Raw genomic sequence first — 26,471 nt, 5'->3', positions numbered from 1 at the left:
TCTCCAAGGGCGTTTTCTTATTTGCTATGTATTTGATTATATGAAAAGGGACAAATCATTGCTCAGTTTAATGTAGAAATATACTTTTTTAGTTCTGCCAAAATAAAATTCAAATTTGTAATACCATGAAAGTCCTTGATTCTGAAAAAAAACATTAGTTTAGTTTAAATCTTTCTTGCTATGGCAAAATTCATTTTTTTCCTAATGCAAAGAGGGTTTAAAAACACACCAAATGTCATTACCTATTCAATGTCGTTTAAAAAAAAAATCAGTAATGGAGTTAAAATAAAGAAACACTATTACCTCATTTGAAAGAAAGTAATCACAACACTTAGCCTTCAAATTAGTCAGCCATATAAAAAGAACAAACATACTGTTTAATGAAAACATATGTTGAACTGGAACTGAAAGCCAGAAACAATACAGAACAACGCCATTTGTTAAAGTGAAATATGTCTCTTCTTACTGTAGTGATGCATTTTTTAAATGTCACTTACCATTGAAGTATTACAAATTTATCAATACTAGTTAAAGTAGTTTTGTGGAATAGCCTTAAAACAGATTTCACTGAACGACCTAGACAAAGTACAGAGGGGGAATGTACGTGACAGCTGGAATGCAGTCATTCTCTAAACATCAGCTAGTCCCCATAAACCATAGCAAATACATACCAAGCTTGAAAAAAATTGGGTGACAGGAATTCTAAAAGTACTTCCATGTAGCTAGATTACTTACAGACATTAATAAAAAAAGTGATTGGATAAATTTGTTACATTAAGGCTGAAGAAAACTCTACTGCACTTGTATTAAGATAATAGAGGGTCAGTGGCCTTTTGTTCCTGTCTAAAAATAATTATTGCTCAATGAAACTGCTTGTGTGCTGACAGATAAGACAACTTTCAACATAACTCTGTTAATTTTCTTTCCTTTATGGGATGTGAATAAATTGCTTAAATGTATTCACCGGAGAGGAAACAACTGTTATGAAGCCATCTCAATATGTGGATGTTTATTACTTTTTAAAAAAACAATGTGTGCCAAAACAAATTCTTCTCCTGGGTAATTTAATTGTCAAATTTTAGAGTTAGACAAGATGGGTGAGGTGGTTTCTTTTACTGAATCAACTTCCTGTTGGAGAGAGAGAGACACTTTCCTGCTTATGCAGAGCTCTTCGTCAGATTTGACTTGAAGAAAAGCCCCACGTAAGTCTCTCCCCCCAACAGGAAGTTGGTCCAATAAAGGTTACTACCTTATCCACCTTGTCTCTCTAATATCCTGGAACCAACACAGTACGGTATATACATTTTAGAGTTGTCACAAGCAATAAAATTCAGTACTTGTGGTTGGCACAGCTATGTAAGCAACCTAATTTTATGGGAGATTTGAACTGTAAATCAAATTTAACCTAAGTTTGTTCAGAAGTACATTTTCTTCAGCATGTACAACAGTTTGTAAAGGAACTGGGTTTTGTTGTTTTTTGGAAAGTGACAGAAAAGGGATCTGAAAGTTTAATATCAAAGCTTAGAAGTCTGCTTGCTTATTGTTGCTCTTCCACTGCCATGCAATCCCAACAGGCAGCATATTTAAACCCCAGAAATTTATTTTGAGTGGTAGGAATAATTGACTCCATGCTAGAAGACATGAATAAATGCAGAGATGTTGGAAAATGCAGGTTTTAATACACTGGATAACAAAAAAACAAAATTAGTTAAACATGGTTGCATTGGTGTATTTGGATACTGTATATCTGAAGGAAAGTAGGAGGATAAGATAGCAGTATAAACATTTATTTTAAGGAGACTAATTAAAAAGTGGGCTTGTCCCTGGAATGAAAAATTCTATTTGCCAAAAATCACTAGCAGTCTAACCTTACAATCCACAGAATGAGTACTGGCAAATATTTACTTCAAATGATGGATATTGCTTGTCATTAGATTGAACAAAGATACCAGATCTGGAGAGAAGCGTTACAAAAACACAGTACATACACAAACATATAAAAAAACTTCAATACATTAGAGATTACCCAACTAATCAAGATCCGAGTCCAGGTTCTTGAAGGGAAAGTAATCCACTGGTGCTGTTTATAGGTTTTAATTTCTACTCAATTTAACATTTCTTTTGAAAATACTTTTATTTTAAAGAAAGTTTAAAACTTGTAAAAAATCAAAATCAACAAAAGTTGACTTGTAAACAAAACAAAACAAATCGGTTCCTCTTACAGAAGCTGTCAGACTCAGGTTCAGATTTCTGGTTTCTATGCAATGATTTAAATGCCAAAAAAACCAGAAGCCTGAACTACAGATGATAAACTGACCATTATAATTAAAATCCTGACATAACTTAATCCAACTCATACAACAAAGAATTTTGAAAAATTAATGCACAGTGCGTTGTGTGATCTCTAACAATTTGCACACTTCCATCTTGCGTATTAATTTCCTTTACAATTGGAGAAACTGGTCTACAGTTCAAAGGATGTTTGTTCTCTTCTGCTGGCTCTGAAGACATGACCTCTTCATCCTTTCTTATTTTTGCCTGCTCTTCCAAATGAAGTAATTCTTGCTTTTCACAGTCTGAGGACGTGGCACTTTCGCCTGTTGTGAAAGCGAATTCTAACTGTGGTTCATTTATCTGAGATTTCCCAGAAATTGCTAAACTAGTGTCAATAGGTTCAAGCTGCAAATAATGGCCTGAACTACAATCTACTACTCCTATTGTTTTATCAGTTGTAAAAGATCCAGAAGTCATGTCAGCTGGAGAACATGGTATGGAAACTATGTCAGCTGCAATATGGTTGGCTTCTATATTTGTTTTGGAGCCGTTTCTATTCTCTTTTTCAACTTGATCTCTTCCTGAATTAACTGTTTGTTCTTTTTCACCAAGTTCACACTGTTTAACCTCCTGTGACTGTTGAGAAAAAAAAACACAGGTACTTAATTGTACTTTGATACCTTAACACTTAATGTAGACTGAGCATTTGTGTGTGTTATCAAGGGGAGGCCTGGATACTGAATAACTCAGAATGCGTTTATTTCTATGAGATCTACAATCTGTGTTAGTCTGTGCTTTCAGAAAGCTAAATCAGACCTGTGCTGAGGGTTTCCCAATATTGTAATCAAAATGCACGTGGGAGTGTATTACAGATTGTTTCTCACCATAAGGTTTTACTCTGCTGTGGAAAGAGTTGCTGGACAGCTGCCAGTTGGTAATGATATACAACAGTTAATAGTGGAAGAGCGAGCAAATGATCACAGTTGAGTTATGCGCACAGCCTTGCATTTTCCACAAATTCACGGCTGCAAAATTGGCCCCAGAATATAAACTTTCGTTGGAGGAAATGCTCCTAGCCTGTAGAGTTGTGAAAACTATGTCCCTGTCACATGTGGAAAGTTTAACTAATGCAGTGTTGTCTTGTGTGCGCATAAAACAATGTCAGAGAACTGTTCTTATTCATCTCACTAAGGTGAGCACTCTGAAACCAGATGACTGAATATGATAGATCAACATTCACTTTTTTGCTGTTGGTTATTTCAGCAGAAGCTTTTACATAATGTGTATCAATTGTTAGTAAATAGTGTGTGTCTGGCTGCGGTGGAGTGGCTCCATGTTGTCAAAGGCAGTTGCCTAGTTCCGGGAACTAGCAATTTCAAGATTCGTTACCCTTCCAAACCTCTTCTAGTCAACTCCCCACACCCCAAATGAGTTACTGTCACCCTGTCAACAAGAAAGTAAGAGAAGATTCATTCCCTTACCAGTGACAAAAGTGTCACCCACCTCTTGGGTATCAACACCCCAGGCTGCCTTCCCTCTCTCCTTCACCTTCTCGGTGCCAAAAGCCAAATCTGTTTATCCCAGTGGTTCTCAAACAGGGTCAGGACCACATTTTAATGGGGTCGCCAGGGCTAGCGTTAGATTTGCTGGGGCCCAGAGCTGGAGCTGAAGCCTGGCCCGAGGGCTTCAGCCCTGGGTGGTGGGGCTCAGATTACAGGCCCCTCACATGGGGCTGTAGCCCTTGGGCTTTGGCCCCCCTGCCTGGTGTGGTGGTGCTCACTCAGGCTTTGCACTCCACCCCCACCTCCCACAATGGCAGGGCTCGGGCTTGGGCTTTGGCCCCCCTGCCTGCCGCAGTGGGGCCTGGCAAGCTCAGGCTTTGCTCCCCCATCCTGGGGCCATGTAGTCATTTTTCTTGTCAGAAGGGGGTCACAGTGCAGTTTGAGAACCCCTGGTTTATTCAGTGTCCAAAATCCCCAGCTTTCCTCCAAAGACTTCTACAATGCACTCAGACTAGAAATGCAGTGATATATTAGAACTTCACAACTCTGCAGCTCGCTGAAAACTAAAGATGGAGTAAAATTGAAAAAATATAAAACCAAATTGTTGTAATTAATAGCAGGTTAAGGGATTACTGCAGTGATTATTTATTTAACTAAAACCTTATTGACATTACTTGAAGCTGCCACAAATGCCAAGGCAACACATAATTCAGTGTCATTAATCAGGGACCCTTGCCACATAATTTAGGCCCACTGCACCGCTGTGGAGCATCTCCATTGTTAAGTACAAACAAAACTAAATATGCAAAAGGCTGTATCTTATTTTGAGATCTGCACAAAACATGCATCTTAAAACTAGGGCTAAATATTGAATAAATTACAAAAGTGAGGGACAAAACATTTAACAGCTAATCTGGAATGATGCAAAAATATGTAAATGCATATGAGGTAACACCACAGTGTGATGCAAAGTGAAACTTGGAAAAATTCTCAGTCTAATGGATAGTTTAACCATAGTCAATTGACAGAAGAGTTCATTGAAATAACAGTGGAGCAACTAGCCCTGAAGTAAGTTCTTTACTCAGCTCCGTTAGTATCAAAGTCCAAATTCCACTTCTGAACTTTGGTTTCTGGATTAGCATTTAAGTGTTGGCTAGAGCTGCAGCAAACAGTTGTAGATGGAACTTAAATTTCAAGTCAACAGAGTCTGTTTAATGTGTTTAAAAAGGAGTTAAGTTTCAGGTGCTACGCCTGCCCAAATCCCCATCAGCTTTGGTAGTTTTACCATCACATTTTCCTATCTTAAAAATGTTGTGCTCTCTATTACTCTGAGAATTTCATACAAACGAGAGGAAATGGTCACTAGAGATAGGAACCAGTGAAAGTTACTATGGACAAAGTTAAACTGAAAAAGCAGGGAAAGCTTTTTCCAAACTTGTTCAGTTATTGTAAAGGGTTAAGATATAATTTTTTTTTTGTTTATAAGTGTGGCTGTATCTCTGTGTATTCAGACAATGAAGGGGGCAGAAAGGATAGATTTCTGGTTAAGGCAGGAGACTAGGAGCAAGAAGAGTTGCCTGACACTGCCATGTATTTTTTATAAGACTTCTGGCAAGTTACTTATCCTATGTGCCTCAGTTTTGTGTTTGATAAAATGGAGATAATGCTTAAGCTTACTATACCCCTCAGCGGTAAGCTGCATTATATGTCCTTTGAACTAATGGGAAAACGGAGGGAGGAGAGTCGGTTAGTTGACACCACATGAATGGCAGTGGTGAGATTAGAATTCATAAAATCCTGCCTCCTAGCCCCATATTAATCCTCTAGTCTCATTGCTCTTGCGTAGAAGAGAACCCTGGACTCACACAAGAATGCCCTAATTCACAGGGAAAATTCACAAGATTCAAAGATTTAGCTCAGGTCAAATAAATAGAAAAAGTTGGGATTGTTATCCAGACAAACTTTCCAAGGTACCCTCTATCTTCCTGACAGTCCCATGCTCCTCTTTACTGTGACCTCTCCCTGCCCATCTCAGCATAGTCTGTCCTCATTACAATCCCCAAAACAAGAAGTTTTCTGTCCTCTCCCTAAGCCTCCCGTCTGTGACCTCCACATTCCAAGGTACAAATTTTGGGCCTTGTGGGCTTCTGTCTTGAGCTGCATCCATCAGCATGAAAGATTTTAAATTCAGAGGTACCCAAACCAGTGTAGTATGCCAGTGGCTCTCAACCTTTCCAGACTACTCTACACTTTCCAGGAGTCTCATTTATCTTGAGTACCCCGAAGTTTCATCTCACTTAAAAACTACATGCTTACAAAATCAGACATAAAAATACAAAAAAGTGTCCCAGCACACTAGTACTGAACAATTGCTTACTTTCTCATTTTTGCCATATAACTATAAAATAAATAAATTGGAATACAAATATTGTACTTACATTTCAGTGTATAGTATATAGAAAAGTATAAACAAGTCGTACGAAATTTTAGTTTGTACTGACTTCATTAGCGCTTTTTATGTAGACTGTTGTAAAACTAGACAAACATCTAGATGAGTTGATGTACCCTGGAAAACCTTTGTGTACCCCCAGGCCAAGGGGTACATCAACTCATCTAGCTATTGGCTGAGAACCAGTGGAGTACTGTACACTACATCCACAGGGCTCCAAAACTTTATTCAAAATTGTGTATATGGAGGGAAATGACTCTTCACTTATTCATATTGAGCACATCCTTAAAGAAGAGTTGGAGAGTCAGGCCTTGTCTACACTGCAGAGTTTTGTCAACAGAAATTATGCCATTTGAATTAAAGCACTTTAATTAACCACTGTTGCACTATGCTCCTTGTGTTGGAAGAACCCATCCACACTAGCAGCTCTTGCATCAACAAAGAGCAGTGCACTGTGGGTAGCTATCCCACCGTGCAACTGGTCACATGGTGCTTTGGGAGGGGTTTTCAATGCCTCATGGGGTAAGTACAGTGTCACATGATGCAGGTTTCTCAATCCCATTGTTGTGGGCATCCTAGTAGATTGAAGCGTATGTGGGGACAAGGTAGCAGAGTAATGTGTGTTTGTTGTGGGGGTGGGGGACACAGTGTGTGGGGGAAGTGTGTGACAGCAGCCTGAGCAACCAATCCACAGCAGTTTCTCTCGCTCCCCCACAGCAGCAGCCTACTCCGCCTGCCTGCAGTTTTGCAATTCCCTTGAGTTCTTCCACAGCCTCCTCAGCTACTGGAAGCGGCATCCTCAGCAGCTGGGTGATCTCTCCAGGATGAGGAAATGTCAAAGCTCCTGGAGTTTTGAAAGGGGAGGGGTGCATGCCTGCAGGGCAGCCAAGTTCAAAACAGTGAGCTGAGCGGTCACAGCAGGCTTTGTGTGATACTGGGGGAGGCCAGTTACGTCAACATAATGAATGGCAGCATCTACACTGGCACTTTGTTGACAAAACTTTTGTGCAAAAAGCCTTTATGTCTCTCATTGAGGTGGTTTTATTTTGTCACCAAAAAATGGAAAAGTTTTGTCACCAAAAGTGCACTGTTGTGTGTACGCTTTTGCTGTTTTGCCACCAGAACTCTGCAGTGTAGACAAGCCTCAGACCGGTTCTGTTCCAATGAAGTCCCTACCCCTGGTTTGTCTGGAGAGTGCAGACTCCAGCACAGCTAAGTGGCTGTGAACTGGAAGCGCTTTCTGGATCTGTATCCCCTGAATACTACGGAGATATAAATTGGTGACTATTTTGTTTTAATATGAAGGAGGGATTTATTATATAGGTATTTATACATGAGACAACACAATGTATCACTGTCATCCCAATAAAACTTGTTGCTAAGCCAGAACTGTAGGTAGTTCCACTTCACCATTCAATTTAAATTAAATGGAGTTTAAAGTAAATTGGCCTTTCCAAAAACAGATGTTTACACTTGCAAACATCACTTCCTATACATGATTTTCAACAGTACCCAAACAAAGCAGGAATGACTCCATTTGAGGGAGGTTTCACACTCTATTCTTGTTAAAGTATAGAAGTGCCACGTACCATTGCTAAGCAGATCCTTACCTTTAATCTGATTTGACTTCTGACCTCAGTAACATCAAGTACTTCAATTAATGGTTGGCTTTCCAGTGTTGTCTGTTTGAGGAATGAAGGGCACAAAACATTGCCCAGAAATTCATCAACATTTTCTTCAGTGACAAACAACCTTTCCTAAAGGCAAAAAAAAAAAAAAAAAAAAAAAAAAATGAAGTTACATGTTTACATGTTATTTTCAGATTATGTGTCAGTGTTTTGTACCCAGCAACCCACTAAATATATAGATACATATAAAATTCTGATTCTGAATATGCAGCTGGGACACCCACGCTACTTGTGAAAACAATATCTGTTTAAATCTCTGGATAAATAAATTCTCAATAAGACATTCAGAAGAAGTGAGATGAACATGAAGAAAATGGTTTAAATGATTTCTGTACAAAATATGGGTCTGCCTCACACAAAAGGCAATGGTTTAAAGGGAGGCATATTTTCTACATATAATGTGTTTGTTTTAAGTTTCCATTTGAGGAACAATTACAGTGAAAAAATTATTTCAATCGCCCTCCCTTCTCTTTTGATATTTGATTTTAAAAAGTTCTGGATCTGTGGGTTTGCTTAATTACCATCCAACGAAGTGGGGTTTAGCCCACAAAAGCTTATGCCCAAATAAATTTGTTAGTCTCTAAGGTGCCACAAGTACTACTCGTTCTTTAAACATCTAATTAGTTCGTAAGTACAGCTCATTTTAGTCATCAGATTTCAAGATTAGGCCTTCTAGAGTGGCAAAGAATCCTGTGGCACCTTATAGACAAACAGACGTTTTGGAGCATGAGCTTACGTGGGTGAATACCCACTTCGTCGGATGCGTCATGCATCCGACGAAGTGGGTATTCACCCACAAAAGCTCATGCTCCAAAACGTCTGTTTGTCTATAAGGTGCCACAGGATTCTTTGCTGCTTTTACAGATCCAGACTAACACCACTACCCCTCTGATACTTGATGCCTTCTAGAGTGGAGAGTATGAAATACACATATGACAGTATCTATTTCAGATCTGTGTAACAAACTTGTCTTTTTAGATCTTCATTCAGGTATGAATAAATACACGTGGATTGGAATGAAATGCAGTTTACAGTTAAATAAGATACTCTAGGGTATATTTTTAGGGCTATTCATATGTGATTCAGGTGCACTGTGAAACATGTTGCTACTCATCTTATGACTCAAACCTGCTGTGGATATTAATGGTCCAAAAATACAGCCAGGAATATCTTGTTGTTTAATAAAGACAATAATACTGTATAGATTTGTTCATCTGTTTTTCTATTTAACAATAAATCCGTCCATTATGTAAAATACACCTCTACCTCGAAATACTGTCCTTAGGAGCCAAAAAATCTTACCGCATTATAGGTGAAACCGTGTTATATTGAACTTACTTTGATCTGCCAGAATGCACATCCCCCCCCCCCCCCCCGGGGGTGCTGCTTTACCGCGTTATATCCAAATTCATGTTATATCGGGTGGTGTTATATCGAGGTAGCAGTGTAGTTGGAAAAAGATTAAACCCCTTTTTCCAAGATTCTCAATTACTTGAATTGGTTTCATATACACACTTAAATCCCTCATTCTTTTTTTACTCCCTCATTTCATCAACCTAATAAGAGCTAGAATACCAGAAAAGTCCAGCCACCAAGGAAGTCCTGTTGATCTTAGATGCAATGAGGCAATTTTGAATATTTTCAGCTCTCACATCCAACTGTGTCTGGGCTCTCAAAGATATAATTTTGATTGTTAAAAGAAGCTATAATTGGGAGCATGAAACAGTTCCATAGTCATACAACATTAAATAGAACTTTGGAGACCATGTATATATACTGCCAATTTACAAAGTATTGAATTAAACTCATTTTCTGCCCAAAGAGTTTACAATCCAAGAAATGTACACAGACAGCAGGATAGATAGGGAGGGTGGAGAGAGGTTATTCATGAAGAGAATACAGTAGGGGCTTTGTTTACACTAGCAGCATCCACCACCAATGGTAGTAATGGTGATTATGTTTTGTAGAAAGGGCTTAGCCATTGATATACCTGTCATACTCCTGTACCAGATATGGACTAACTTCCCAGCTTGCTTCTCAGCGAGCCAAACACATCTAGTGTGTATCATAAGATCCTTTAATGCTTTGTCTGCGATGACTGACGTTAGCGTAAAGATGGTATTTCACACAGTGCCACCTAGTGGCAGAACAATATAATAAACTTTAGCATTCTGTTACATCTCCCCCTTTTAAGTTCTACATTCCTACCATTTACAGTATTTATGCTATTACGCTGTCTTTGTCTGTTAAGTGTCTCTGAATGGTACTGGTTTTCCAATTACATGACCTGGCTGCATAACAACTTTGTCATTTGGTTGGCCATTAGTTACAATGACTGGCTGTCTGGAATCCTTGAGCCGGTCATCTTGTACTGCATCTGCCATCCGTAGAGTTTGCTCTGTTGATTGTTCTTGCTGAGGAACAAACTGTAGACATCTATGGTTTCTGTTGAAGTCTCCTCTTGATCACATACAATAGGAGCACTCAATTGATTGGCCTCTTACAGTTGGTATGGCTACTCCCACCTTTTCATGTTCTCTCTATGTATAAATATATTGTGTGTTCCATTCTATGCAGCCGATGAAGTGGGTTTTAGCCCACGAAAGCTTATGCTCAAATAAATTTGTTAGTCTCTAAGATGCCACAAGTACTCCTGTTCTTTTTAATATGAGCACTGAATCACAGGACTGGAAGGGACCTCGAGAGGTCATCTAGTCCAGTCCCATAATGCACCTAACAATTAATGGTTATTCAGTTTGCTTTATAGGAGATGGAAACCTATTATTATTTGTAATGTAGTTTAGGGAAGAGATTACTTCAAAACCAAGCAATGAAGTTCTCTTTTTTTCCCTTTAGTGACCTGCCAAAAATTTTGCTAAGTGTCTCGAAATCTTCAGTACAGAATTAATTGACCCCAAAATAAAACATTCACAGGAGTAATCTTGAAAGTTAGTTTCTAGCATCCTCTTGTAATAAGTAATATACTGTGATTAGGACTAGGTTAACTCTTTTTTTAGACAGGAAAGTGAGGGCTTGGCTACACTGGAGAGTTGCAGCGCTGGTGAGGGGGTTACAGCGCTGCAACTCAGGATGTGGCCACACTTGCAAAGCACAGCCAGCGCTGCAACTCCCTCCACCTCCACGAGAGACATACAGCTCTTACCACTGTTCTTTTTGCGCTGCTATGAAAACATAGGCGTGCATGTGCTGGGCGTGCCCAGGCACACCCCAATGCAGGGATGGGAAAATGGCCCCACTCTCCTGGTGTGGCAAGCCATGGGGTCTGCACTCCCAGGCCAGAGTGCCCAGACGAGCGCAGCAAGCCTCCGGCCCCTCCCCCACCTCCCCCCTTCCCCAGGAGCCATGCTGCCGCGTGCACAGCACTCTGGGTGCCGGGGCTGCACGTTCTCGTGGGGCAGTGTTTGGCTCCGCGGGGAGGCAGACACGCTCCCCGCGCATCTGGAGCCATGCCACCGGGTGCACCGCATTCTGGGAGGTGGGGCTGCCCACTCCTATGGGACAGTGTGTCTGGCTCTGCGCCAAGCAGAAGATGCTGCTAGAAGCCTCATAGTAAGGGGGTTGGGGGGGGGTTAGATAAGGGGTGGGGGCAGTCAGGGGACAGGGAGCAGGGTGGGTTGGATAGGGGGTGGGATCCCAGGGGGGTGGTTAGGCGTGGGGGGTCTCTGGAGGGGGGTTGGATGGGGCATAGGAGTCTCAGGGTCTGTCGGGGGCGGATAGGGGTCAGGGCAGTCAGGGGACAAGGAGCTGGGGTGGGGGGTTGGATGAGTCAGGAGTTCGGGGGGGGCTATCAGGAGGCAGGGGTGTGGAGAGGGGTTGGGGCAGGCAGGGAACAGGGGGGAGTTGGATGGATCGGGAGTTCTGGGGGTCATGTCAGAGGGTGGGGAGTGGTTGGATAGGCATGGGAGTCCCGGGGGTCTGGCTGGGGACAGGTATGTGGATAAAAGTCAGGGGACAGGTACGGGCTAGAGTCCCAGGGAGGCAGTCAGGGGACTAGAAGCCGGGAGGCTTAGATAGGGGGTAGGGTCCTGGGGGGCAGTTAAGGGCAGGGTTTCCAGGAGGGGGTAGTCAGGGGACAAGGAGCGAGGGGGTTGGGTGTTATGAGGGGGGCAGTCAGGGATCAGGAAGTAGGAGGGATTGGATGGGGGCAGGGCAGGGCTCCCTGGGTGCACACCCTAATGAAATGTGCTGCGCACGCCTATGTGTGAAAGTGAAGACTCGTTCTAGCAGTGTAAACACCTTTAAGCCTCCGGAGGATATCCCACAGTTCCAAAAGCGACCACTCTGGCCAGCATCTCCACTGCTCTGACACATGAGTGTCCGGATGTCTGTAAGCCATGGGAAATCTGAAGCTCTCTTTCCCTTTGTTTGTAGATGTGGTGGAGAAAGCAGCCCGAGAGCAGGTTAAAAAAAAAAATGCCATAGAAGAAACAAGAAAGTAGTGGGGCTCCTGAGACATGAAGCAGGGCAGCATAGGACACTGAGAAGGGACTCAGAACGCCTTCCCCTCAACCCCCTCTTCCTACAAGACCTACTGAGAGAGCTGCACTGTGCGATAGCTGCCCTACAGCGCTGCTCTCATCTGCGATGGAAGTGCTGGTAGTGTAAACGCTCTCCGATGCCTGAGGAATTGGATGAGTACACAAACCGATGTTTTATTTTCACTGGTTCTCTATCACCGGTGAAACTTACAGCACAAAAACTCTAAGTGTAGACATACCCTTAAACTGTCAATTCATGAGGAGGTCCAGCTGTGTAGGATAACAGTCAATCCACAATCCTTCTGGTATACTTGGCTGCACACAGAGGTAAAATGTACTCCACAGGCATGTCATTGTTGATACAAAGATCTAAGAGAGCTCTCCTATCCCTGCACAATGTTCTTTCAGCCATATGCCTTAAGTAACTTCTCACAAACAATAAAACTTGTCATTATCTACTATAAGATCTAACCATGAACTAACACAGCATGTCTAATATTACTGAGAAAATAGGGTATGTATCTCTGTAACTAGTCCACAGGCCCAAGTTTAAGTCACTTCCCAGTATGGTAAATTATAATCTTAAATAAAAACAGTCATAAAGTGGACATTCTTGTGACCACAGCTCATGAGTTAAAGTCCCAACACACATCATAATCAAGTTTGTTTGACCTTGAGTTTTTGGTACAGAGGATTGTGTCCTTCAGTGATGAAAAAGTACCAGATACTTTTTTCATTACTACACTCTCTTTGGAAAAAGTTAAATATTTTTTTCCAGCACCATCACATCCCTTAAACATTGGGCCCAATCAAAGATTTAAGAGTAAGGGGATTATTGCATTTACAGGTGATACTATATATAGACCACAAAAGAGAGAGCGAGCACAATTCCCTGTGTAATCTTATTCCTAGCATGTTATGGAATAAACCTAAAGCCAATGTCTAAAGGGAGGTCAGGCTTTAGGATTTTAAGTATTCAGTAACTTTTCCCCCCCAAAGATGATGATTTTAGAGCACAACCGCCAATGATAAAAGTATATACCTCTATGAGCATAGCCTCCCCAGCACTCTGAAGAATACCTGATGTTTCTTACTCTTAAACTGGAGGAAGTTAAATACATTTCAGTTAGTACGTTAACCAATATTTCTCTAATTAAACGAAATAAGGCACTTTTGCCCCAAAAGCTGCAGGTGGCTGATCTGCCTAAATTAACTGCCTCTCTGAATCTGCTTCCGATTTCTGAATATAGTTTAAACATTATTGAAGGCAGAATATATTCTTGATTCACCCAACAAGATCAAACCTGATTTCTAGTTCTGTTAAGAATTAAGTATTTCATTCTATAGGCTAATGCCAAGAGGCAAGCTACCCCTTTAAGAGGGGAGTCAGGATTTACCTATAGCCCTGTTCCTGGTTCAGCCTAGGACCACAACATTCTGGAGAACATAATCCATCCAGTGTGAACACAGGAGATGTAGACTGGAATATAAGTAACAGTGGGAGAGATCTGGATCTGCTGTTAGGTAAATCTAGGCAAACAGCCTGAGAGGGGATTTTGGAGAGGCCTTGAGGGTCAGGTCAGGACCTTAAATCAGAGCCCTGTGGGGGAATATTTTTTTAATCCCACTCCCGTCCCACAATACTCTCTCTCACCCACTCCTTTCACCAGCAACTTCTCCCACAGTGATATAAGGTGGCTTTCATGTAGACATGCAAAATTAGAAGTCAAAATTCAAAACCTTGTCTCTACCTACTGAGTAAAAAAAAAAAAATTAAGAAGTCCCAGAATTCCTGAAAGGGTCATACAATATTTTGCAATCTTCAGATTTTGGCAAGAAATTTTCCATACTCCAGGCCCTCAGCCCAGCGAATATACTGAAGATACCAGTCAGCTTTAAAAATGGGGATCTCACATTGTGAGTTCCAAGTTGTAAAGGATTTCATGGTTCTAGAACACAGCGAAGTTGAACCCAAAATTCCAGACTTGAATAATTAGTCCAGGATTCCATTTTCTTGGGTCCTTATACATGGAAAGTTTGTTTTAAGTGCTCCATGTGCAGGGAAGTCAGTTCTTTATCACGGAAATCCCTGTGAATGCTCTTCACTATTGAAGAAAAACAGTTTTGAGTATTTCCATATGTTGGAGACAGACATTTCCAGATGACTACTGAGAAAAAGTCATGTGGAATGTCCATGGCCCAGGGAATAAGGAAAAAATTAAGTGAGCAATCACATCTAGATAGCTCACAGGACATTACAGGAACTCTAATTCAAGATGGCAATCAATGACTTTTTAAAATTTAAAGCTGCTTTTTATGTTAATATGCTTGTTTTAGCAGTCTTCTTTCAGTAGTTATAGCGGTATATAGCTATCTTGAACTCGGATGTGTATACCAGTGACTCTCTACCTTTCCAGACTGCTGTATCCCTTTGAGGAGTCTGATTTGTCTTGAGTACCCCCCGCCCCCCATTTCACCTCACTTAAAAACTACTTGCTTACAAAATCAGACAAAAATAGAAAAGTGTCACAGTACCCTATTACTGAAAAACTGCTTTCTTATTCTTACTATACAATTATAAAATAAAATCAATTGGAATATAAATATTGTACTTACATTTCAGTGTATAGTATATAGGATAGTATAAACTAGTTATTGCCTGTATGAAATTTTAGTTTGTACTGACTTCACCAGGGCTTTTTATGTAGCCTGTTGTAAAATGAAGCAAATATCTACGTGAATTGATGTACCCCCTGAAGACCTCGCAGTACCACTGGTGTATACTGTATTCACACACTTTCATTTCAAAATAATTGTATGTGCGTGCACATACATATGCTACTTTTCATGTGAATTTAGTGCTTGTGGAATATGATAGCTTTACAGCCCTAGAAATTAGAGACAATTATTTAACCACAAAACAGGTACGTTAGACCAAGCTTCCCTCACACAGTTCTGCCTACCCAGCTTCACTTTACTCAGCACTAGGGATATGCAGGGCTGTTGAAATATCATAAATGTGTAGGCAGTTCTCTCCGTCAGAGTCCACCTCACTTTTGAGCATTCCTTGGATTTTGGTCAGTGCCTTCAGGGATCCCGGGTTACCTTTCCCGGATCTCGCTCCTCTAGCTCAGTTTTCCGTTCCTGGTTGTGAAGTCTCTGCTGCAAACTTCTCTTTGCTTTTTCAGGTCCATTGATATAAAGATTCATCCTTAGAGCACATCTACACTTACCTCCAGAGCCATCAATCCATCAGGGGTTGATTTATCGCATCTAAAGATGGGGGTTGATTTATCGCAACAAGTGCTCTCCAGTTGACTCCAGTACTTCACCAGAACGAGAGGCATAGATAGGCAGAGTCGACAGGGAAGTGCCAGCGGTTGACTTACCACAGTGAAGACACCATAGTAAGTAGATCTAAGTACATCGACTTCAGCTATGTTATTCACGTAGCTGAAGTCACGTAACTTAGATCAAACCCACCCCCCCCCGGGGTAGACAAGGTCTTAGTTAGTTAGTGGGACCACCTCTGAGAGCAAGAGAAGTTTTCACTCCGCCCCATTCAATGCTGGGCCTTGCTGAGCTTCTTAAGCAATGTGGACAGCTGCCCACCAAGAATCATAATAGGGCCATCAAATGTAGTGGTTCAATTTACATAGTCCACTGAACAATGTCAGATGGTCATGGACTTGGAGGCACTACCCACCTGGTTTAAACCTGAACTAGTGGCCTAGAAGTGAAAATCTTTATATTCCATTAACTATTCCCTGAGCCAATCTTTAAAATAAATAAACAAACAAACAGATTAAGTTATGACCTTCCACAAAGCATATCTAAATTTAAGATTATTTCAGGAGCATTATATATTGGATATGTCATTTTAAAGGTAATTTACCTGCAGAGTGTTGCTGTTCACACCAAAGTACATCTTCCTCCAAAGTCCAGCACTCTCAGGAGATTTGGCTAGTCCTATTACAGCGTTGTTGGGGGAGACATTAATACCAGTTTCTGGGGGAGTCAGCTTGTTTTCAAGAGGAAACTGTAAGAGGAAGGAGTAGGAAGCAGCGTCCTTGGAACAGAAACCGACTCTATAGTGATTTGTGCCGACTTCCCCCTTCAAACTGTCTGGCTGGATGTTTGGCACCTGCAAGAGCAGGGTCAGAGAGTCTTCGTCTTGGGTGCACTGGAAGCGGGGACAAACCGGAGCGACCAAGATGCTGGGGGCCGCAGGAAGGTCTGGGAAGCCGCTGCGGCTAAGGCCCTCGGTGGGCACGGCAGGGCACAGGCTGGTGCTGGGACAGGTGGGAAGATCTGTGCCGTTATTGGGTGCCAGGGGAGGATCCGCCTCGCTGCTGGTGGCGGTGCACGAGGTAAGATCCATGCTGCCGGGGCACACCGGCCTCCCGGGAGGAGTCAGGCTGCCGGGGGCCCGGCCGCTGCCGCCTGGCGCACACGCTTGCTCAGTTGGAGGCAGCTCGATCTCCTCCTCCCCGGCTGCCGGGCCTGCCTCTTCCCGCTGCTCCTGGCCCGTAGCAAGGCCGGCCTCGGGCTCCTCCGGGCTCGTTCCGCTGGGCTCTGCAGGGGCCGGGGGCAGGACGGGCAGCGTGACCAGCAGCTGCCGCTTGGCCTTGTTGAAGGCGGCCTGGCCGCGGTTCTCGTCCACCGCGTAGGGCAGGCGGAGGCGGAGGCGGTAGGCGGGCCGCTGCGAGTCCAGCCGCAGCTCCCGCCCCCGGATCTCCAAGGCGGCCTGGCCGGCGGAGCTCAGCAGCGGCAGCTCGATGGTCACCACCAGCTCCCGGGGCACCGGGCTGGGCGCCGAGTCCCGGCAGCAGCGATAGTCCTGCAGGTCCACGTAGGAGCGGTGCCGCAGGCTCCAGCGGGGCGTGGTGGGGGACGGCGGCCGAGCCCCCCCACCCCCCTGGGGGCCGGGCGGCGCGGCGGGGGCCGGCGGCGGCTGCTGGGCGCTGCTGGCGGGGTAGGAGTAGGGGGAAGGGAAGGCGGGCAGCGGGGAGTCGGGCTCCTCGGCCCGCGGCGGGGCGCCCCCTGGCAGCGGAGTGCGGATGACGGAGGCCTGCGGGACCCCCTTGTAGGCGGTGCCCCGCAGCGGGGCGGCGTTGGCCCGGTCCAGCTGCACCCCGAAGCGGCTCTGCACCGCCTCCAGCGCCGTGTCGCTCACCATGCGCCTGAAGCGGGCGCTGCGGGCGGCCAGGCGCAGCGTCTCCGGGTGGAAGACCACGTCGTAGACCAGGCGCCGGCGGCCGGCGCGGCCCAGCTCCTCGCGGCCGGGGGCCAGGCTGTAGGGCAGGGCCCAGCGGTGGCCGCGGGGCTCGGCGCGGGCCTGGGGCCGGCCCAGCAGCGGGCTGCTGCAGACGTTGAGGTAGCAGCGCTGGGCGCCCCCCTGGCTGGTCCGCAGCACGTAGCCCGGCGCCGGGTGCACGAAGCGCACCTCCACCCCGCGCTCCCGCTCCAGCGCCGTCACCTCCTCCTCGTACCGCCGCCGCTGCTCCGGGTCGGCCAGCTCCGCCGCGTACTCCGCCAGCAGCGCCCGGAACCGCTCGTCGCGGAAGGCGCCCTTCAGCCGCTCCACCTCCTCGGCCGTGAGCTGCAGCTCCTCCAGGCCGGAGCGCCCCGCGGCCGCCATCGCCGCTGCGGCCCGCTCGCCCGGCCGGACCCTCGCTGGTCTCCCTGGAAACAGCGCCAAACAAAATGGCGGCCCCGCGGCTCTGCCTGCTCCCGCCTCTAGGGGGCGCCCTGCCGCCAGGAGGGTGCCTGGGTTCTATTCCCCGAGAGCGTGGGGCGCCCTTAGTTCCCTCTCCCCCCTCAGCAGGCCCACGGCTGCCTGGCACAGGCCAGCTTCCCCCAGCCAGGCAGAGGTGCAGCCAGGGCACTGATTAGGGGGAGATGCTGCCTAATTTTTACTCACTGCTTCGATCCCCCCTCAGTGCAGTGGCAGGACTCAGTCATTGGCTGCCCACTGTGGCTCTCACCTTCCTAGCTAAAGCTGGGGCCCTGCTTGTAGCAGTTAAAGACCTGAATGATTTCATAGAATCAGAGACTATCAGGGGTGGAAGGGGCCTTGGGAGGTTATCTAGTCCAACCCCCTGCTCAAAGCAGGACCAACACCAACTAAATCATCCCAGCCAGGGCTTTGTCAAGCAGGGCCTTAAAAACATCTAAGGATGGTGCCATGATATAAATCCCCCACTCTGAACCTTAGTATCCAAAAGATGGGGTACCAGCATGAATCCCCCTAAGCTTAATTACCAGCTTAGATCCTGTAGTGCTGCCACCAACCAGGACTTGCAGTGCTTGGTACACTCTGGTCCCCCCCCAAAACCTTCCCAGAGGACCCCCCAGAATCTTACACAAGGAAAATAAACCCTTTCCCCCACGGTTGCCTCTCCCAGGCTTTCCCTCCCTGAGTTATCCTGGAAGATCACTGTGATTCAACTCCTTGAATCTAAAAACAGAGGAGTGCACCTTGCCCCCTCCCCAGAAGATAATACAGATTCAGGCTCCATGAATCTAAAACAAAGGGATTCCACCTTCCCCCCCCCCCCCTTCTCTCTCCCACCAATTCCCTGGTGAGTACAGACTCAATTCCCTTGAGCCTCAACAAGGGAAAAAAAAAAATCAATCAAGTCTTAAAAATAAAAACTTTTAATAAAAAGAAAGGGAAAAAAAGTAAAAAGTTGTGTCTGTAATTTAGATGGTAAATTTTACAGGGTTTTTCAGCTTATAGACACTAGAGAGAAGCCTCTCCCTAGCAAAATACAATTTAAAATACTTCCAGCAAAATACACATTTACAAATACAGAAAACAATCAAAAGACTAAACTCGCCTTTTTCCTGGTACTTACTAAAATTAGAACAGAAGAGATTTTTTCAGAAAGATTGGAGGAATCAGCTTACATGTCTGGTCCCTCTCAGAACCCAGAGAGGATACGGACAAAGAAAGAACACACAAAGACTTCCCTCCACCGAGATTTTAAAGTATCTTGTCTCCTGATTGGTCCTCTGGTCAGGTGTTCCAGGTTCACTGTTTTTAACTCTTTACAGGTGAAAGAGACATTAACCCTTAACTATCTGTTTATGACAGATGGAGATTCCACCACCTCCCTAGGTAACCCATTCCAGTGCTTCACCACCCTCTTTATGAAATAGTGTTTCCTAATATCCAACCCAGACCTCCCGCACTGCAACTTGAGACCATTGCTGCTTGTTCTGTCATCTGCCACCACTGAGAACAGCTAAGCTCCATCGTCTACCCTTCAGGTAGTTGAAGGCTGCTATCAAATCCCACCTCACTTTTCTCTTCTGCAGACTAAACAAGCCCAGTTCCCTCAGCCTCTCCTCATAAATCATGTGCCCCAGCCCCCTAATCATTTTCATTGCCCTCCGCTGGACTCACTCCAATTTGGCCACATCCTTTCTGTAGTGAGGGCCCCAAAACACGATGCAATACTCACCATGCCAAATAGAGGGGAATAATCACTTCCCTCGATCTGCTGGCAATGCTCCTACTAATGCAGCCCAATATGCTGTTAGCCTTCCTGGCAACAAGGGCACACTGCTGACTCATGTCCAGCTTCTTACCCACTGTAATCCCCTGGTTCTTTTCTGCAGAACTGCTGTGTAGCCAGTCGGTTCCCAGGCTGTAGCAATCATCTTACCACTAGTTGGAAATCTCTCCAGGATAGCAAAGAATTTCTGAAGGTAGCAATACATTCTCCCCCAGCTCCTGCAGAGGCATCTAGCTTAAAGCCCCAGTGTCATGTTAACCTTCAGAGTCTCTTTAAACTTTTATTTTCTTTTTTTAAAAAGGTCAAAGCTTTCAGTTAAGGTGTGAAGTCTCCCACTGAGGCTCTTTAATATGGTTAAATAAGTAACAAGGTTAAAGGCCACTGTGGGTAAGAGCTATTCAGGTTTACACAAAGAGGAGGAGAAAAGTCTAGCCTTTTTTAAGAAACATTTCTTCAAATGATTTTTTAAAAAGTTGTTTCCCATTGGAAGGGCTTTGTTAATTTTGAGTGAAAATAGCTTGTTAAAGTGACTGAGACTTAGAAAGAAGCACCACTCAGACATGGAAGGTTTTTCTCATGATGCATAAACCTCAAGTATCCACAGCACATTAAGCATATTGATTACTGCCCAGCTTTCTACTGGAAACAACTTTGTTACTTCATTTAAGTTATTTATAACTTTTTTATTTTTAGCCTCCAACTTTAAATGTGGGTCTAGCTTTAATAATTATAGGGTTAATTTCTTTTTTTATATGTTGAGCAACATAAGGGCTATACTGGGCCAGATCAATGATCCATCTAACCTAGTATCCTGTCTTTGCTAGTGGCCAGTGCCAAATGATTCAGAGGGAAGGAACAGAATAGGTCAATTTATCAAGTGATCAACCCCCTGTTGTCCAGTCCTAGTGTACAGCTGTCACAAATTTAGGGACACCCAGAGTATAGGATTGCTACTTCTCACCATCTTGGCTAATAGTCATTGATGGACCTATCCTTAATCCAAGTTTTTTTTAAACCCAGTTATACTTCTGGCTTTCACAACATTCCATGGAAACAAGTTCCACAGGTTGATTATGCATTGCATGTATTCCTTATGTTTGTTTTAAACTTGCAGCCTAATTTCATTGGACCCTGTTTCTAGTGTTCTGTAAAGAGGTATATAATACTTCCCTATTTACTTTCTCAACATCATTCATCATTTTATAGACTTCTGTTATATTCCTCTTATCTTTTCTCAACTGAACAGTCCCATGCTTTTTAATCTCTTCTCCTGTGGAAGCTGTTCCATACCCCTAAATCACCTTTGTTGCCTTTCTCTGTATCTTTTCCAATTCTGATATATCTTTTTGGGAGAGGTAGACCAGAACTGCATGTAGTATTCAAGATGTCAGTGTATCTTGGATTTATATAGTGCAATTATGATATCTGCTATCTATCCCTTTCCTAATGGTTCATAACATTGTGCTAGCTTTTTTGACTGCTCCTGCACATTGAGTGGATGTTTTCAGAGAACTAGCCACAATGACTCCAAGATCCCTTCCTTGGGTGGTAACAGCTAATTTAGAATCTATCATTTAGTATGTATAGTTACAATGTTTTTCAATGTATCAACATTGAATTTCATGTCTTTTTGCTGCCCAGCCATCCAGTTGTATGAGATCCCTTTGTAACTCTTTAGTTAGCTTCGGACTTGAGTATCTTAAGTAATTATTTTATCTACTGCAGACTTGCCACCTTACTGTTTACCTCTCTGTCCAGATAATTTATGAATATGTTTAAAGGCACAGGTCCCCATACAGATTTGAGGGATCCCATTGTTTACCACATTCCATTATGAAAACTGACTATTCCTATCCTTCACTTCCTATCTTTCAGGCAGTTATTGATCCAAGAGAGAATCTTCCCTCTTATCCCATGACTGCTTACTTTGCTTAAGAGCCTTTGGTGTGGAACTTTGTCAAAGGCTTTCTGAAGGTCCAAACACCCTATATCAACTGTTTCACTCTTGTCTACGTGATTGTTGACACCCTCAAAGAATTCTAATAGATTGGTGAGGCATGAGCTCCCTTTACAAAAGTCATGTTGATCCTCCCCCAACATATCGTATCCATCTTTGGGTCTGATACTTCTGTTTTTTACTATTGTGTGAACCACTTTGCCTGGCACAGCAGTTAGGTTTACCAGTCTGTAATTGCCAAGATCACCTCTGGAGCTTTTTCTTAAAAATGGTGTCACGTGACATTCACTATCCTCCAGTCATCTGGTACTGAGGCTGATTTAAATAAACAGTTACATACCGTTAGTAGTTCTGCAGTTTCATATTTGAGTTCCTTCAGAACTCAGGTGAATACCATCTGGTCCTGGTTACTTATTACTGTTTAAAATATCCATTTGTTCCAAAATCTTCTCTACAGCCATCTCAATCTGGGACAGGTCCTCAGATTTGTAACCTAAAAAAAAATGGTTTATGTGTGGGAATCTCCTTCACATCCTCTGCAGTGAAGACCAGTGCAAATAATTAATTTAGCTTTTTGGCAACAGCCTTGTCTTGGTTGAGTGCTTTTTTGGCACCTTGATCATCCAAGTGCCCCACTGATTGGCAGGCTTTCTTCTTCTCATATACTTAAATTTTTTTTGCTCGCTTCAAATTCTTTTTTGGCCTCCATCATTATACCTTTACACTTAACTTGCTAGAGTTTGGGCTCCTTTCTGTTCTCCTCAGTAGGATTTGACTTCCAATTTTTAAAGGATGCGTTTTTGTCTCTGTCTGCCTCTTTATGCAGTCTAGCCATGGAGGCATTTTTTTGACCCTTACTGATGTTTGGTTTTTTTGAGGTATACATTCAGTCCAAGGGCAAGTCTACACTAGAAACAATACATTGGCGCAGCTGCACTGGGTCTGGTGAAGATGGTCTATGCCAACAGGAGAGCACTCTCCCATCAGCATAATTACTTCACCTTGGTGAGAGGCAGAAGCTGTGTCGGTGGGATAGTGTCTTCCACCGACATCGCACCAGTGTGGACAGCACTTGGGTTGCTGTAGCTTGCGTTGCTCAGGAGGGTGTGTCTTTTTCACACTCTAGGGCCACGTCCACACTACAGAGTAAAATCGAAATTAATAAAATCGATTTTATAAAACAGGTTTTATAAAATCGATTTTATGCATCCACACTAGGGCACATTACTTCGGGGGTGTGCGTCCATGGTCCCAGGCTACCATCGATTTCCGGAGCGGTGCACTCTGGGTATCTCAGTAAAAGAATGGGACCAATAACTTTGATTTCCGTCCACACTAACTCTAAATCGATATAGTAATATCGATTTTATGGTTACTCCTCTCCTTGAGCAGGAGTACAGAAATTGATTTTAAGTCCCCTTAAAATCGATTTTAAGTGCCTTGTAGTGTGGATGGGTACAGCGTTAAATCGATTTAACGCTGTTTAAATCGATTTAACGCTGTAGTGTGGACCAGGCCTAGGCTAGGTTAGTTAGATCAACTTAAACAGTAGTGTAGTCCTGCCCCAAGCCTCTGTTTTGATGTTGCCTGCAAGTTTCATGGAAACTATTTAACATGTCACTCTTGTGCTTATTCCTTTTAATTTCCATTTAACTAGTTCTCATTTTTTGGTAATTCCCCTTTTTGAAGCTAAATGCTACTCTGGTGGGTTTCTTTGGTATTTCCCCCCCTACAATGATGTTAAATTTAATGACATTATAGTTGCTGTTACTGAGTGATTCAGCTATATTCTCCTCTTGGGCCAGATCCTGTACTCCACTTAGGACTAAATCAAGAATTGCCTCTCCTCTTGTGGGTTCCAGGATTAGCTGCTCCAAGCAGCAGTCCTTAGTGGTGTCCAGACATTTTATCTCTGCATCCCATCCTGAGGTACGTTTTTGTAGCCTCTCTACTCTCCCTGACCATTTCACAGTCACTGTCACAATCCTGGTCATGTGGTCTGTAATATATTCCTACTGCTATACTCTTATTATTCAAGCAGGGAACGTCTGTCCATAGAGATTCTATGGTACTGTTTGATTCATCTAAGATTTTTACTATATGACTGCCTTCTTTCACATACAGTGCAACTTACCTACCAACGCAACCTACTCTGTCATTCCTTTGTATTTTGTACCCTGTATAAGCGTGTTCCACTGAGTTTCTGTGATGCCTGTTGTATGAATATCCTCCTTTAATACTAGACACTTAGGTTCACCCATCTCAGCATTTAGACTTCTAGCATTTGTATACCAGCACAAAATGTGTCAGTATTTAGTTGTCTGCATTCATGTGATGTAATTGAATGGGACTCTTTCATTTGACTGTTTCTGCCTCTCCTCTTTACTGGAATATAGGGAGGATTTATTAAAGGGGATACTCTAAGGCAGTGGTTGTCAACCAGGCATGTGTGTACCTCTGGAGGTACTCAACTCATCCAGATCAGTGTTTCTTAACATGGGGGTTGCCGCCCCCAGGGGGTCACAGGATGGGTGTGGGGGAGTTGCAACGCTGGCATTAGGGGGATGGCAAGCAGGGCAGTTGCCTGCCACACCACAGGGGGCGCCACAAAGCTAAGTTACATGGTTCAGCCCCCGGCAGTGGGGCTTTGGCTTCTGCCAAGAGCATAAGGGAAAAACAGGCTCAAGTATCACACTGAAATGTAAGTACAATATTTATATTCCAATCGATTTATAATTATATGGAATTAAATGAAAGTCAGCTATTTTTCAGTAATGCTGTGACACTTGTATTCTTATGTCTGATAGTTTAAGTGAGGTGAAACTTGAGGTACACAGACAAATCACACTCTTGAAAGGGGTATGGTAGTCTAGAAAGGTTGAGAACCACTGCTCTAAGGGATGTCTCTGTCCAAACTCTGTGCTCTTCCACAATTGTTGGCTTTCCCGTAGTTCTTAGTTTAAAAAGTCCTCTATGACCTTTTTAATTCTGCATTCCAGCAATCTGGTTCTGCTTTGGTTTAGGTCCTTCCTGTACAGGCTCCTTTCCCAAAAGGTTCCTCAGTTTCTAATAAACCAAAATCCCTCTTCCCAACACTGTTGTCTCATCCATGCATTGAGCCTCTGCTGTTCTGCCTAACTGGCCCTGCGTGTGGGACTGGAAGCATTTCAGAGCATGCTACTAAATTTGGTCTCCAGAACCTGTCTCCTACCTTTCCCTATGTTCTTGATATCTACCAAAACAAGGTCAAGCAGTTAGATACTTTAATGTTCCTGGCTTGTTTCCAAGGTGTCTTTATTGGATCAGGTGCAAGAATGGTGTTAGTGCAGAACTGTCAAAATTACTATAGTTTAAAATATTTTTGCAGTTGCTCTTCAAAGAAGATTCTGCCTCTCACAAATAATTTTGTCTATCATGTGATTCAGTGTCTGTCCAAATGCCTCTAACATTTACATTTCAAAGATATTTCTAATTCTGTACAGACACTACGGCATAAAATACTTCACTGTGGAAATGTTTTATGTCACACTCTTTAGCAGCCAAGCTCAAATCTTTCTGTGTATGCCAAAGGAAGCCTTTGATTGCCAGTGCTTTTTTCTCCTCACTGATATTTCACTGGATTTCATCAAACACGGCAATATAGCCAAGATCAGGTGCAGGCTACTCTATGCTGGTTCCAAAGGGGACTTGGCAAATATTTAAGGCACATACTTATTTTTAAACTGTCAAATCAAGTGTAGAATAAATCATACAAAACTGTTCAAGAAAGAAATCTATATATGTGTGTCAGAAGTAGATCCTGACTTAAAAAAGACTAGCACAAGGTTAAAAAACAAAATTCTCAGAAGAGGCACACAATTTTGAATATGTACTTAATGTTTAAATATAAAATATATCCAGTCTGAGTATCTCTTTTAATTGCATCTCCACTTCTAGTTTTCGATCTTGCAAGTTAATTCAAACACACAGTATATTATGAATCCTTCATTCTTCTAAGAAACTAACAGTGACATTTTTTTCCTGTAAAATTTATTTACAAAATTTAAGTCTTTTGCATTGACATTTAAATATGAATAATCTCACACACAATAAAATAAATCCATAACCATATGAAACAATCTAAAATTAGTTCTTCAGTGTGTTGGAACAGAATGTTTGACTTCATGCAGTCTTTCAGAAATTCAGAGATCTTGAAGTTTGCTGAAAATATTAAAAACAGTATTTAATTTTTAAAACATGCATCATTTCTTGAAACCAATTCACTTACTACCATTATGCTCTTCCATACCTGAAAAGTTTAATAAAGTCTTAAATATTTGAACAGATTTACTGCCTTTTTGTGGGGTATTTTCTATCTTCCGGTTTATTTTTATGGGTTTATACCAGCCATTAAAAAACAAACAAACCAACCAACCAACCATCTAGACAGACTTATTAACTGAATCACAAAGCTCTATTTAAACACAAGAAATATTTTTCAAAAGCTTCTATTGTAATTGATTCAAAATGAAGCCGATCTCATCACAACAGTAAACCTACTATACAAAGCTTTCTGTTTCCAATAGATTTTGACTGGCCT

The 26,471-nt window shown here is 43.1% G+C and overlaps 2 protein-coding genes across 2 annotated transcripts in view; both read right to left on the bottom strand.

Moving 5' to 3' along the window:
• Positions 1–1,657: 1,657 nt before the first annotated feature.
• DNAAF2 (dynein axonemal assembly factor 2) lies at positions 1,658–18,189 on the bottom strand. Its single transcript, XM_050954655.1, has 3 exons — positions 16,308–18,189; positions 7,836–7,982; positions 1,658–2,910 (listed from the first exon to the last, which is right to left on the bottom strand). The coding sequence occupies exons 1-3, from the start codon at positions 18,051–18,053 to the stop codon at positions 2,344–2,346; spliced, it is 2,460 nt and encodes an 819-aa protein (XP_050810612.1). The 5' UTR covers positions 18,054–18,189; the 3' UTR covers positions 1,658–2,343.
• Positions 18,190–25,169: 6,980 nt separating this feature from the next.
• The window catches only part of POLE2 (DNA polymerase epsilon 2, accessory subunit), a 32,653-nt gene continuing 31,351 nt past the window's right edge, over positions 25,170–26,471 (bottom strand). Inside the window, exon 19 of the mRNA XM_050954700.1 lies at positions 25,170–26,092. Within this exon, the coding sequence (XP_050810657.1) occupies positions 26,074–26,092 (19 nt within the window). The 3' untranslated portion in view covers positions 25,170–26,073. The remainder of the gene's footprint in view (positions 26,093–26,471) is intronic.

This window comes from Gopherus flavomarginatus, chromosome 5 (genome assembly GCF_025201925.1).
Source record: "Gopherus flavomarginatus isolate rGopFla2 chromosome 5, rGopFla2.mat.asm, whole genome shotgun sequence".
Taxonomy (NCBI): Eukaryota; Metazoa; Chordata; order Testudines; family Testudinidae; genus Gopherus; species Gopherus flavomarginatus.
The sequence above is the reverse complement of the archived record's forward strand: the minus strand, read 5'-3'. Positions and strand labels throughout refer to the sequence as shown.

Excerpts from the sequence above, each read along its gene's own strand:
- DNAAF2 (XM_050954655.1), bottom strand. The coding sequence starts at position 18,053 with ATGGCGGCCGCGGGGCGCTCCGGCCTGGAGGAGCTGCAGCTCACGGCC. Across the intron at positions 7,983-16,307 it reads TGAACAGCAACACTCTGCAG|GAAAGGTTGTTTGTCACTGA; the intron begins GTAAATTACCTT and ends TTTTGCCTTTAG. Across the intron at positions 2,911-7,835 it reads GAAGTCAAATCAGATTAAAG|TCACAGGAGGTTAAACAGTG; the intron begins GTAAGGATCTGC and ends TTTTCTCAACAG.